The following is a 14,323-nucleotide window of genomic DNA, read 5'->3' as shown; positions in this document are numbered from 1 at the left end:
GCGAGCGAGGGAAAAAACTCTGCTCCATTTAGAGTTTATGGGAACTCCGCATGCTCCGTTAAGTGCGCAAAACTCCGCAAGCGGAGTTCACCAACCAAGCTTAAGTTGTTGGTAACTGGAAAAGAAAAGGAGTTTGGAGTTGTATGGAAACCAGAATTTGAAGGGACTGGGTTAGGGCCTGCATTTCAAATACACAATGTGCTTTGGCTAAGAAGGATATGTGATGTGGGAATAATAAAAATAACACATTTTTGTATATTCTTAGACACCAAGATCTTCTAGATAAGGCAAGTAATATGAGTTGGCGATTTTCAGAACCACTGAAATACAGCTGTCAGATCTAAGGCATGAGACTCGAACGCGGTAATGTTATCCTAACAGAGAAACATACACTGCATGGGGTCACTTGTAAACTACTTACAGGATTGTTCTTCCAGACTTAAAGTAAGTAGGGGCAAAGGGACAAGAAAGCACTAAGAGTTCAGGTTTACCTGCCCTGGGGTGTCCAGGTGCAGATGTGCTTTCAGCGAAGGTAGCCTCAGACGATACCTGTTTAAGTCATTGGGGAACAGTACCTGCAAAGAAAAGCAGCAAGGAGGGGTGCTGGGGGACCACTCCAGCAGAACTAAAGGAGGGCTTGGCACCTGAAGGGCTCAGGACCAAAGAGACACCATTTTTTAATGGACTTTGTAGGAAGTTGGCACTTTATATCGTGGACCAAAAAAGGTACACAGTGTATAGAGTCCAGGCAAACCCCAAAGGAATTACAGATGCACAAATGACTCCCCAAATGCCTAATTGCTCGTCCACACTACCAGAAAACAGAGCATATCAGAGGGTAGAGCCTAGCATTTATTGCACACACCAAGGCAGTAAATGAGACACACACTCAATAAAAAAATCAAACAAAGATTTATAAAAATAAGACATACTCTTATATGAATTCACATACCAAGATCATCAGAATCAGGCAAGTACTTTTCGAGTTATGAAATTTTACAGTTTTCAAAAGTTGACACCCTGCAATTTTCAGGAGGGGTGATATCCTACGGGGTAAAAACATGTACTGCATTCGGGCACCTAACAGAGACTTACAGGACTGTTCTCCGGGACAGCAAGGCCCAAGGCCACAATAACAGGACACCACAGGAGCCTCTGGGTGTGTCACGAGCTCGGGCATCCCATTCACTTTCATTGAAAATGGTCCGGTCAGAAAGAGGCTGGGACTGGGGGGACAAGTCTGGGGAAACACATAGGGGGGGATCGACACTTGAGATGCTCAGGCATGCAGGTACCCCTTTGGTCCACTTCTCCTTGGGCTGTGGGGCTCGGTGTAGAGGTGTCTTTTGGCGTCTGGTTCGGTGTGGAGTCTCTCGCGGTTGGAGGGGTGCCCTGCAGCAGGAGGCAACTGGAAGTCTAGTCTTGGTAAATCCAAGAGTGGGCTTAATCTTAGAAGGTCTTGGGGACCCCACTGCCACCCTCACCTTCTTCGGGCTCTGGATGTGGGGCACGTGGGCAGAGGTGCTTTGAAGTGTCAGGTGGCAGCGGTCAGAGGCTCCCACCTGGTCTTGGTTTCTGCTGAAGAGGGGCAAAAAGGACAGCTGGGCCACTCACAATGTGGGTCTCACTATCCACGAGTCCCTCGATGAGCAAGTCGGTTTTCCTCAGTGTTTTTGTCCAGACTGGACACAGCAAGCCTTGGTTGCTGCAAGGGGTCCAGTACCCCAGGTACTGGGGAACTGGTAGGTAGGTAGGTAGGTCCTGGAATCCCCACACTTGGAGGGAGGACGGATTTGAGCTGTAGGAGCAGTGCGGTTTGTTCCTGGGCAGCTACTGCATTGGTAGTCCCGGTGAACGGTCGGTCGGTGAACATGGTCTTGTTTCTTTAGTGCCTGCGGCTGCAGGGGAGTGTCTCCTCTACTCCAAGGCAATTGACAAAGCACTGGCAACCCCCCGGTTGTCTTAGAGTCTGCACATCAGCAAGACGAGTTTGTTGGTCCATGAGGGTAGAGTGTAGCTGGCAGGGTTGGATCCAAGTCAGTCGTGCTACTCGGTTCTCGAGAAAGCGGTCTTCTTTGTCCACTCCTTTTGTGTCCATCAAAATCTGAAGTCCCGGTATTAGGGGGTCCCTAAATACTGAATTTAGGAGTGTTGAGGAAAGTGAAGGCTAGTAGCCAATGGGCTACTTACCCCTGGGTCACTAAACCCCCAGATGACTACTTCCTTTGGGGAGTGGACATCACCCTGTCCCAGAATTCCTAATTCTGCCACACACAAGATGATGGAATTCCTAACTTTATGGTCACTTCAAGCAGGCCACCCTAGAGGTGTGTCCAGCCTGGCAGTGCAGCCTGGTTCCAGATGGGCCCATGGCACGGGTGGCATTTCCCCCTTCTGGGGAAGTCTTGGGGCGCATATCAAAGGTTGCAGAGGCCTTTGGAGCGGGGCGCTCACCTCCTGGGGGGTCAGAAACTCGTCTATGATGGCAGGGAGGATTGGTCCAGTCAACCAGCAAACTAGAGGGATGATAGGTTTTAGGGGGTACCTATAAGGTTCCCTCTGGGTGCATGCATTAATAATAAATACATCATTGCTGTCAGTGTGGGTTTTTTAATATGGGGTGTTTGATACCAAACACCACAGGTGTCAGAAAAGCGATTATGTAGCTGGGTAACACGTTTTGCCCAGTGCCGAGCATATACTTTAAGTTGGCTTACCTGCTCTCTTGCAATATCTAGTAATAGAACAAGACATAACAGAGGCATATCTGCCCATGAAGTTATGTCCTCACATAGAATGTAATGCACCCTTCCACGGGCTCAAAGGCCTGATGTAGAGGTTACTTATATCTATTAGATGGTGACTTTGGCATGACACACAGGAGTGTGTCATGTCATGTTTTCACTCATGGTTTGCACCATGTCAGACAGCCTGCAAACTGTAGTCCATGTGGAATTTGAATGTGGGTCTCTTAGGATGGCATAAGATATGATGCGGCCCTTAGGCACCCTCTTTAACACTCATGCCCTAGGTACTTGGGGCACCATTTAATAGGGACTTACAGGGGTACTAAAGTCCTTAGACAACTGTAGAACAATTAGACTTCACCTTGTTTTAGGGAAGAAGCACTGGCACTGAGGCCTTTTGGCAGGCCCCAGTGCACTATAATAGAGTTGAAAATCAGCACCTAATAGCTAAAAAGGGGGCTAAAAGTGGGGAGACATCGACAACAAAAAACCCAGTTTCCTACAGACTCTGGCTAGGGGGGCTCAGGTGCATAGGTGTTTTGTCCAGAGGCTCGGCGTGTTTGAGGCTCTCACAGTTCTTGGTGCACCTGCAGCAGGGGAAAGAAGAAACACAGTAAGACGACTTCTGGCGTGGAGCTGGCCTCGGTTGCAGACCCTCCACATGCAGGCCGGTTTTGGTGGCAGAGGTGTTCGGACTGAACACAGACAAGCCTAGGTGCTTCCAATAGGTTCCAGTACCCCAGGTATTGGTGCAGGGAGCCTCTGGAGTGGATCAATGTCTCGAAGACTGGATGGGTTGACAGGGCTGGCCTCCGGGACACTCGGTGACCTCCTCCAGGCCTGCTGCTGTGTGGGTGGACCAGTTGGTCAGCAGATCGGTGAACCAGGCAGTGCGGTCAATGCCTGCAGGCAAGTTGCTACTCCACTTCAGGGAAGATGCTGGCTGGCTGGTGTAGGATGAGTCAGGTCTTTGCAATTGTCAAGACAGGAGCAAGCAGTCATGGTTTGGTGCCAAGTCCACAGCTAATCCACAGTTCTTGCGTTCTTCGGCTCTTCTCTGTCCTTCTTTAGTCAAGCAAATCTGTGTTCCTGGTGACAGGACGAGTCAGTTGGTCCAAGAGGGTCGGGTGCAGCAGGCAGGCTTGGAGGGTTGGGGACAAGTCAGTTGTGCTCCTCAAATCCTGGGTCAACTGTCTTCTTTGTCCACTCCTTTTGTGTCCATCCAAATCTGAAGTCCTGGTATCAGGGGGTCCCCTAAATGCTGAATTTAGGGGTGTTAAGGGGAGTGGGGGTAGTATCCAATGGGCTACTTACCCTGGGGCCACTACACCCCATATATGACTACTTGCTGTGGGGAGTGGGCATAACCCTGTACCAGAGTTCTTAATTCCACCAAAAACAAGACGATGGAACCTTCTTTTGTGGAGCACATCAGTAAGCCACCTTACAGGTGTGAATAGCCTGGTGGTGCAACACGCCTACTTGCATAGCTAATTTCTCACCTGTCCTAGTGTCGAATGTGCCTCAGGGCAGGGGGTAGCATTTCCCAGGTCTAGGGGAAGTCGGGGGTCGGATATCAAAGACGGCATGGGCTTTGAAGCCCCTGGCCTTGATATGCTAAATCACTATCCATTCTGCTGAAGAAGGTATGAACCTTCCTCCGGAACAGGCATTCTTTCTGCCCTTAGAGAGAATGGGTTTTAATCTGCAGGGTGTCAGAAACTTGTCTGTGGTGGCACGCTGGACGAGACCAGTCATCCAGCACATTAGACAGTGATAGATATTTTAAGGGGCCCCTCTAAGGTGCCCTCTGGGTGCATGTCATAATAAATCTTATACTGGCAGCAGTACAGATTTATTAAGACAAGGTGTTTGATACCAAGCATTATTTGTTTCAGTAAATCCATCATGTAGCTGGGGAACTCATAATAACCAGTGCCCAGTACATATACTTAAGATGGCTTAGCTGTTCACTTGTACCATCTAGGAATTGAACTAAACAGCACAGGGGTATAGGAACCAGGCTCTCTATATAGTGCACCAACATTAGGTACACTGTGTAGAGAGTCCAGGCAACCCTTACTGTTTTACAGAGGCACAAATGATAACACTAAATGCTCTCTTTTGTGGTAGTGTGGGTGAGCAGTTTAGGCTTATAAGAGGGTAGTGCTAAGCATTTGCTGTACTCACAGAGGCAATAAATGAGGTACACACGCCAAGAGTAAATCCAAGATCAATTTAGAAAATGAACTCTTATTTTTATATACAAAAATACCAAGAAATTTGTAAGCAAGTATGAATGTTTTAAAATATCGAATATCACAGGTAAATAAAGTTCATTTAAATTCCCCTTTACGCGTAATGCTTTCCTATGGGAGCAAAATACATATTTGGTGTACAGGTACCTGCAGTAGGTTTCCAGGTGCCCCCTTTAGGACTTTAGGTGGTAGGAGAGTAACGTCCAAAGTAGTCCAGCAGTTAGGGTTCGCCTGCCCTGGGTCATGTGGGTGCAGAGGCCCTTGTCAGGTTGGTGGCCTTACGAGCTACACCGAAGGGGGACACATAAAAACAGGCTGCAGAGGGGGACTTGGGAACAAGTCCCGTAGCTCCCAACGAGGGGGGCTCAGTTCACAAGGGTCTTGGGGTACAAGGCATCACAGTCAATTATCACAAACCTGGACCGGGGTGCTTGGGTGCACAGGGTTTAGGTCGGCTGGGCTGATGCATTGTAGAACCTTGCAGTTGTCAGTATCGCCGGTCGACTGTGCAAAAATCAGGACATCTGAGCCACTCTGCAAGCGGGTGTCTGTGGTGCTGACATGACTTAATGGCTGCTTTGGCTCTGTGTTGTGTGGAGTCCAGATTGGACTCGAACAGGCTTTGGTTGCTGAAAGGATTCCAGTACCCCAGGTATTGGTGCTGTGCGGCTCCGATTAGTCTTGGCATCTTCTCTCTTGGTAGGGAGACAGATCTGACCTTCTCGAGCACGGTGACCTCTTTCTGGGCGGCTGCTGCATCGGTATGACTGTGAAGCAGCTGCTCGGTAAACTTGACTCTGCTGTTTTGGTGCCTGTGGACTGCAGGTGAGTAGCTACTCTAATCCAAGGAAGATTGCTGCCAATTTGTGAAGGGCTGGCAGTCTACCAGGGTTCTTTGTAGAAGTGCAGCAGTGTTGTGAGTCAGTTTCTTTACAATTTTAGAGACTGGGGCAGGCAGGCAGGGCTTGGTGCCAAGAAGTCAACAGCAAGTCTTCAGTTCTCATTTTTGCAGCTCTTCTTTGTCCTCTTTTTCAGGGTCCATCTAATCACAGTTTCTGGCATTAGGGGTACCACCTAAATACTCAATTTAGGGGCGTTCAGGGGAGTGAGAGGTGGTAGCCAATGGGCTACTCAACTTTAGGGTGACTACACCCCCAATATGACCACCTCCTGTGGGAAGTGGGAATAACCCTGGCCCAGTGAAAATAATCCCATCAAAAACAAAGATGGTGGAATTCTAGTTTTCGTGTTCACATCAGGTAGCCCACCTTAGGGGTGAAACTAGCCTGATGGTAAACACACCGCCTGACTAGCTAATTTTCTTGCCTGTCCTGGTGTAAAATGGGCCCAGGCCAGGGGGTGGCATTTCCCCAGTCTTGGGGAAGCCTGGTGGACATATCAAAGGTGGCAGAGGTCTTTGAAGCCTCCTGCCTTGATATGCTGATTATTTAGCCATCCTGCTTGGAGTAGGTGACAAAACACCTAGCCGGAGAAGGCATTGTTTCTGCCCTCATGTAATATAATGCACCTACCTTAGAGTTGTAAGGCCTACAGAAGTGGTGACCTACATATATTGCATGCAGTGTCTGCAGGCTTGGCACAAAGGAGGTGAACACGGTCATGTCTTCACTTTTGTCTGCACCATGCCACACAGCCTGCTATGGCAGCATGCATGAGTGTGGCACAATACATGCTGCAGCCCTTAGGGGCCCTCTTTAGAACCCATGCCCTGGGTACATGGGGTCCCATTTACCAGGGACTTACAGGGGTGCCTTGGTGTTCATTATGGTGGCACAATATGTGCTGCATTCCTTAGGGACCCTCTTTAGTCCCCATGCACTATGTGCACAGGGTACAATTTACAAGGGTCTTCCAGGGGTGCTAAAGGTATTGCCAATTGGAGGAACAATTGTACAGGTTTAGGGAAGAGATCTAGCACTGGGGACCTGGATAGCAGGAACACAGTGCACTTCTGTCAACAGTGCATCAATTACCAGGCAAAAAGTGGGGTTGTCCATGTCAAAAAGGGGCACATCTTCTCATGCAGATATGTCATCACATGTAGTATAATGCAGCCTACCTTGGGGCTACAAGGCCTGCTGTAGGGGTGACTTACATATATTACATGCAGTGACTTTGGCATGGCACGCAGTAAGTTTGCACCATGGCATGCAGTCTGCAGTGGCAGGCTGCATGCAATTCAAATGGGGGTCCCGTTGGGTGGCAAAATACACGCTGCATCCCTTAGGGACCCTCTTTGTTACCCATGCCCTAGGTACCAGGGGTACCACTTAATAGAGAACAACAGAGGTGCCACAGTAAGTGCCAATTATGTTACAGTTAGACAATTTTACCTTGTTTTAGGAAAAGAGCACTGGCACTCGGGCTGGTTAGCAGGGACCCTGTGCACACAAGTCAAAAAACATCAGTAGCAAAAAGTAGGGGTGACCATGAAAAATGGGGCACTTTCCTACAACCTTACTTTGCACTAAAGAAATTCACATGTAAAGAAATGTTGATTAAACATTTCCTGATATATTAACAATTTGAAGAACAGTGGCATCGCTGTAATCGAGAAAGCAGTCTGTGTATCACTTTGTTGAGTCTTGTATGTAAATATAAAATGATCATGAACTGGAACAGCTGAAAGAGCAAAACCAAGTTACAAATATTTTTTTAATTAAAAACTGCCATGGGGCATGTCATTTATCCGGTACAAGCAGCTCAGCAATAGAATTCATTATTGGGGATAAGGGGGCTGGAGGGTGGGAGGGGAGGCATGAAACCTTCATTACAAATGTATGGTAATCAAACACTACATAACAAACCCAGCCACCAGTCAGTTGCTGGTTTCCAGTGGTTAAATAGGAACATAGATTAGAAAATCACTTTCTTTACGAAAAACCTTCTAAATTCATTTAAGAGGCCTTTTAGACTTTGTTTTCAGTAAATTGTAAATGATTTTCCTTCATCCTTATGGATCTGCAAGCACGCTTACAAGTGGCATTTTCAAATGTTTGTTAACTTAGCCTCTTTTTAAAAGACAATTCAAAGTACTATTTTTAAGAATGGGTCTCAGTATGCATGCAAGCGTGTGAAGCACTACCAAAACATTTTTTAAATTGCCCTTTAGAATTTTTACATGAACAGAGCATGGGAGACTTCCATCTGAGAAGCTAGTGTGAAACCCAAATGACTTGTTCTCAGATGTAAAGTGCTGAGCAAAATAATTCCTCGCATGGGACAGAGACCGGGCATACTAGGACATTTGTTTCCTGTAGGAAACATCTGGTTATTGGGATACCTTTGTTCTCATTAATGAAGCCAAGTCTAGGGATTGTATTTCTTCTGGGCAAGGAGAGGATGGTCTAGCTAAAAAGCAATGTGTTTTGCTTTGGTGGAGTCTCTGGCTGCAAGGACGTCATTGGTCACGTTTGTGCACAACTGCTACCTGTGGCAATCCGGTGGCTTTGGAGAGCTGTTCTTGAAGTTGAGGAATGTGCTTCTTTGCCTCTTGAATCTCTTTGTGGAGGCGTGATGAAGGAGCTCGACCATAATCTTCCTGTAAAGACTGAAAAATATACATTAGGTTATGCTGCATGCATTTGTGTAGCACATTTTTACCATATATTTGGCCCTCTAGCTTTTTCAGAATAAAGGCATTCTTCATGAGTTTGGAATTCGTAATCGCTGGAGTAAATGCAGTAAATGTATAGATTATTTTGGGTTGGATCATACTGTTTAAAGGTGAATCATATTGGGAAATGGTTTTGTGGTTATTAAAAACAATATTCAATTGGATAGTGATCAATTATCTTGGATAGTAGTTGGCTTGAACCTGTTGTAGATCTGTATCGAGCAGTAAATTTATGTGTTTATTTAGCTAAATAAACACATAAATTTGCTAAATAAACACAAATTTACTAAGGACCCCTTCACCACTCCGCATATTGTTTTGCTTTGCCCAGAACTAAAACTTGAATCAGATGCAGAGAACCTGTCCAGCAATGAAGTGCATGTCAGGTAATCAGCTACATCAGGCATTTAATTACAATTCAGATCTCAATTGTTGAATAACAGTAAATAAAGTAAGCAAGCAAGTAGGTGTATAACTGAATCTGAATGGGAACCAGAGATATTCAAACACAAGCCAGTCAAGTCAGAAAGGGGGAGGGGATTAGGAGTCTTACTAAAAAAGAGAATGGCTCTTTGGCCACATATGCAAAGCATTCCTAGCGTTGGCAGAGGGTTTCAACTCCCTAGATATTTTGGTCTGCGAGAAATGGCGAGCAATTCTTATAGATGAGATGGTTGACCCTTGTGAATGGCCATTTAAGTAAGACAATTTAAATTTGAAATTAATTTTGACAGTGACAGACTGACACCGGCAATCATGGAGTTGTGGATTGATATGGGTGATATATTATTGTCACAGTATCAAGTCTGGCTGCGGAATTTAGAAATGCCTTAATACGGGAGAGCGAGTAAAAAGTGCAAGGCACATGTCAGGAGAGCAATCTTGAAATCAAGAATCGATAAAATGGCTTCATCCACAGTAGGAAGCTAACTCTATATAGTATGCCACTAGGCGATTACCACAAGTGTACAAAGCTCAATGTAAAACCTAAAGTGCTCTATTAGTGGTAGAGTAGCCAAGCAGCCTTAGGCCTAACACAGAGGAGTCTAAGACATTTATTGCACAACACTGATCAATTATTGGACACACCACTCGAAAAGGAGATCCACACCAATTTTAGAAAAATAAGCTTGTTTGTACTTTATTTTAAGACCAAGATCTTCACAATAAGATAAGTACGTTTTTAACTAAAAATACTTTTCACTATCAAAAGTCGCCAGTGCAATTTCTGAACAGTTCAATGTTATCCTATGGAGAAAAACCATAATGCGGTTACACAGGTAAATACGCAACTTGCTATTTTAGTCTTCGTGCCCAAAGGTCAGAAAGGATCAGGGGAGCACCAACAATGCACCGCTAGCAGCACAGGGCCACCAGGTGCAGAGGCCAAAAATCAGCGTTCTGCGCAATGCATTTCAACTGAGACTGGGGGTGCTCGAAGCCACACTGATTGCAGATAAGTAGATTGGTTGCAGGGGCCAAGCTTTGGTAGTTAGAGTAAGCACAGGGGCCACCACGCAGCACCAAACATACACCATCATCGGCCGGGTGCAGACTGTAATTTTAGTATCAAGCGCCCAATGTGTTTCAAAGGAGACTTTACTTTTCACAAACAGGCTGCAGGCATCGCATTGGAGGTTGCAGAAGGGAGACCTACGAAAGCAGAGGTAAGTAGTGATGTAGGGGGCCATAGGGGCAGCTCACCAGGGCCCAGGGGCTTCTGATGCAGAGGTGCCTTTTGACATCGGAGTCTTCTTTACAGAGCCAGTCGCGATCAGGGGGAGCTTGAGCTTCTGGATTCAGGCAGCTAGCGTCATCGTGGAGTCCTGGAGGTGTCAGCCAATGCGGGACATGAGGTCAGGGTCAATAGGGAACCTGTTCTGGGTCGATGGTCCACCTAGACGCGGGCCGGAAGAGTCTGTTGCAGAGTGGGCAGGACTCGCTGATCTGCAGTGCACAGGAGTCCTTTGTGTTGGATTATTGGGGACAGAACCACTGTCCTCAGGAGTTCTGATCTTTTTCAAAGTTCAGGCAGTCTTTCTCAGGTTTCTGGAAGTCGCTGGCTGCTGGACAGGCACTGTCTTCTTGCGAGGTCTTGGAAGCTGTAGATAGGCTGGTAGAGCTGGGGCCAAGTCAGTAGTCATCTTCAGGCTTCGCTGAACGGTGTCTTCTTCGTCCTTCTTCTAAGATCGCAGGTAACTAGTTTCAGGGTCTAAGGAAGCCTCCTAAATACTACGTTAAGGGGGCGTTTTAAGGGAGTAACAGGTAGGGCAAATGGGTAGATCACCTGGGGTGACTGCACCCTTTATTATGCCACCCTCCTCTGGGAGGGGACATAATCCTAGCCCGGATTGGAAGAATCCCCTCATCTTCAAGATGGAGGGGACAGAAAAGTGTGCTTAGCTTCACCTTCTCCGCCAGAGGGGTGCAGTTGGCAAAGATGAGCACACCTCCCAGTCTTTCTAAGTTTTCCACCCCAGGTTTCCTGCCCAGAGTGGGGGTGTAAACCGGGGGCTGACATCTGCTGCTGGCAGCAGAGGATGGGGGTCGCGCTACAAAGGCGGCAGGCCTTTAAAGCTTCCCCTTCGAGCACTGTGCCCATCCTGGGGGAGGAGATATGACACCTCTGCCCAGGATGCACATTGTTTCTTGTCTTAGAAAGCAGAGGCTCTCCACACCTAGGGGTCCAGAAACATGTCTGTGTGTGTCAGGTGGCATAGAGACAGTCTGTGACCACACCAGGGTTGGCAGGTTTTCAGGGGGCATCTCTGAAGCAACACTCCTGGTTTCAGTGAAGCCATCATGGTGCTGGGGAACTTAAGTTGACAAATCTGCAGCCCATGTACTCCTTATGGCTTCCCAGGCACCTACATTATTTAAGAATTGATTTAAGTATTGTCAGGGTATATCTACTCAAGCAGATATGTCCTCCCCTGTTGTATAGTTTACCCTGCCTTAGGACCTGTAAGGCCTACTACAGCGGTGACTTACCTATACCATCAGGCAGTGACGGCTGGAATGGCACCCAGGCAGGGAGCCATGTCGAATGTCAATTTATTTTCACCTCAAGGGGGCGTGCAAGGTCAGTGGCATGGTCCTAGAGAGGGGGTCCCAGAGGACCCTCTTCAGCTTCCATACCTAGGGACCCAGGGTACCACTTACTAGGGACTTACAGGGGGCAGAAGTATCAATTGTGGATAGGTTTTTAGAGAAAGAACACTAGTATTGGGAACCTGGACAGCAGGGACCCAGTAATCTACAGTCAATGTTGCATCAAAAGCCAAGCCAAAAGTGTGTGTGGGGGGGTACTACTACAGAACCCCATTCTATCACATCCACATTTTTCAGGAGGTCTGGAGAGATTACATATTTGATCTTCTTTAAAACATTAAAGAAGAAGTAAGCAGACTTGTCATTTTGGTTTGTTTGAGGGATAGGTTTTGAATGTCTAGTTTAGAATAAAACCCAAGGATAGTGGGAGCCAAGTTGGGTGGTGGCTGAGTAGACTAATGCATCTACTCAAGAAACCTGCAATTGAACCAAAGGCCACAGGTTAAAATCACAGCAGATCAACTGAGCATTTCATCCTACCAACATCAACAAAACGAGTGCCCTTAATTCGGGTGATAATAAACACCTATTTTTCTGCACCAAAATGCCCAAAGGACTAAATGTGCACTTTACATATGGACATGATAATTAACCATTTGTTTGCTTCTGCTGTGGCCCACAGATGTATGTTGCTTGGCTTGGGATGGCAGGCTTGATGCGATGTGCTTATATAGGAGCGGCAATTTGTTGAGGTGGCAATATTTAACACATTTTATGGGCTTGGATCAGTTTCATGTGCATGATGGTGTCATAAGTTGTGTCTCATTTTAGTACTGGTGTAGGGCAAAAAGCCACGGATACACCATTTGCCTCAGAACATGTTGAATAAAAAAAAAAAGCAAACTCCAGCACCAGACTAGCATTTACACTTCACTTCACATACACTGTGTTCATACCTGCAACTGCTCCACCTCCTGTTGCAACATTTTTCTGAGAATCTCAACCTTCTGACTGTGAACAAAACTGTTCTCCTCCTAGGGAAGAGATAAGACAAGAGAACAGGGCCCCAAAGGGAATTAGGCACAAAATCAAAATAAAAAAAACATGACAGGGCATTGAAGATGGTAGGCAGTGACATGCAAAGAAAAACATTGGGAGCAAAAGCCTGAAAGCATGTACACTGAGAGCCCACAGAGCTAGATTTCAGTACACTTCACAATATGGAAAGATCAGTCAAAGAGATAGGTACTGGAAGAGATGATGAAGACGAATACAAGGACGTGCAATAGAAGATGGGTTTTTACAGAGGCAATTCAGAGCTCAAGAAAAAGTAGTAAAAACAAATCCTATGATATTCCAAACTCAGACTCAAACAGATCAAAGGACTCAACAAAAGTGTACCATTTGCTTTCGAAGGACCAGCAAAATCACCCAGGCATACAGAAAACTTGAGAAAACAGGTTCCAAATATGTGGAAAGGCGAAACATGGTACACTGTGCAACTGGCGATGGATCCATTTAACAATACTATGAACAAACCCAGGCATTAGAGGTGTCCACAGCATGGAAACGAGGGAAACTGAAAAGGCCTCCAGAAAAAACAAAAAGAAAGAAAAGGAGTATAGGGAACCCGGAGGTCAAATCAAATCCAGTTACATGGAACAATGCATTAATAAAACAAAAGACTAGGTTGACAGTGCTATCTTACCCCCATCAGCACAGGACTGGTGATCCTTTCGGTGTTCATTGTAATTCCAGGGGAGTGGGGAGCCATGCTTGACCCAATCGTTATTGCTTCCACCTCAGAATCAGCTAATGGGATTTGGGGAGACCCTGGTGGGCGTCCCTGCACGGTGAGAGCCACATAGGAGCCCGCTACAGTAGGAAATAAAAACACATTAGGCATCTTAGAAAAGGTCATCTTGTTAAAACACAGGGCATTATTCCAAACTAATTAATTGTGGCTTCTAACTCAAGACTCTTAAAACTACTGAGCAGCACCGCAGTATCATACAATCCCATATAATCTACAAATTGCAGTCTATCGCTATCAAAGAACAGAGTAAACAATTGAAAGGTAGAGGTCCTGCTCTGAAAGTCTGTATTGATCACATTAGAGGTCACGTAATTCACGTACACTTGATCAGCTGCACCACTTCCAGGTGATTGGATCGAGTAACTAACGTTCCGTTGACCTAAAAAAAAACAAAAAAACATTGATTTGTAAAGAAATATGCATTAGATTAACAAATCCAGTTCCATCTCTAGACCCATTTATAAACATTTCTGATGGATACTTATATTTGCAGATTCTGCACCTATTAAATAACCTCCTGGTGACAGACTGGATCTGGAAATGTTGAAGTAGATCTACTAAGCCTCCAGGTGGTAGCACAGATAGCACTTGGCTCTAGGACCAGCCACAAAGCATGTGTCATGGACCCCTATAAGGCACCACTGTGGTGCAATGACTTCAATTCCTTTTCTTTCCTGCGGCATTCACCACATATGCAGAGTTGCTCTGTACGCAACATTTTCCTCCAATATTCCGTTTATTGCATTGCCCTAAAGCAGTATTTCTCCCTGAAGATTTCAGCGTTTGAGTGATTTAATTTCTGCAACAAACGGAT

At 46.1% G+C, this 14,323-nt stretch overlaps 1 protein-coding gene across 2 annotated transcripts in view; it reads right to left on the bottom strand.

Annotated features, from left to right (window-relative positions):
* ARHGEF12 (Rho guanine nucleotide exchange factor 12) overlaps window positions 1-14,323 on the bottom strand; it is a 715,358-nt gene that overhangs the window by 533,482 nt on the left and 167,553 nt on the right. For both annotated transcript variants that reach the window (XM_085645963.1, XM_085645964.1), the window contains 4 exons: window positions 13,831-13,888; window positions 13,402-13,568; window positions 12,650-12,727; window positions 8,457-8,576 (listed from right to left, as the gene is read on the bottom strand). In XM_085645963.1, coding sequence (XP_085502089.1) covers window positions 8,457-8,576; window positions 12,650-12,727; window positions 13,402-13,568; window positions 13,831-13,888 — 423 coding nt within the window. The remainder of the gene's footprint in view (window positions 1-8,456; window positions 8,577-12,649; window positions 12,728-13,401; window positions 13,569-13,830; window positions 13,889-14,323) is intronic.

Source organism: Triturus cristatus, chromosome 3_1, assembly GCF_964204655.1.
Source record: "Triturus cristatus chromosome 3_1, aTriCri1.1, whole genome shotgun sequence".
NCBI classification, from domain to species: domain Eukaryota; kingdom Metazoa; phylum Chordata; class Amphibia; order Caudata; family Salamandridae; genus Triturus; species Triturus cristatus.
This window is presented reverse-complemented; position numbering and strand designations above follow the sequence as displayed.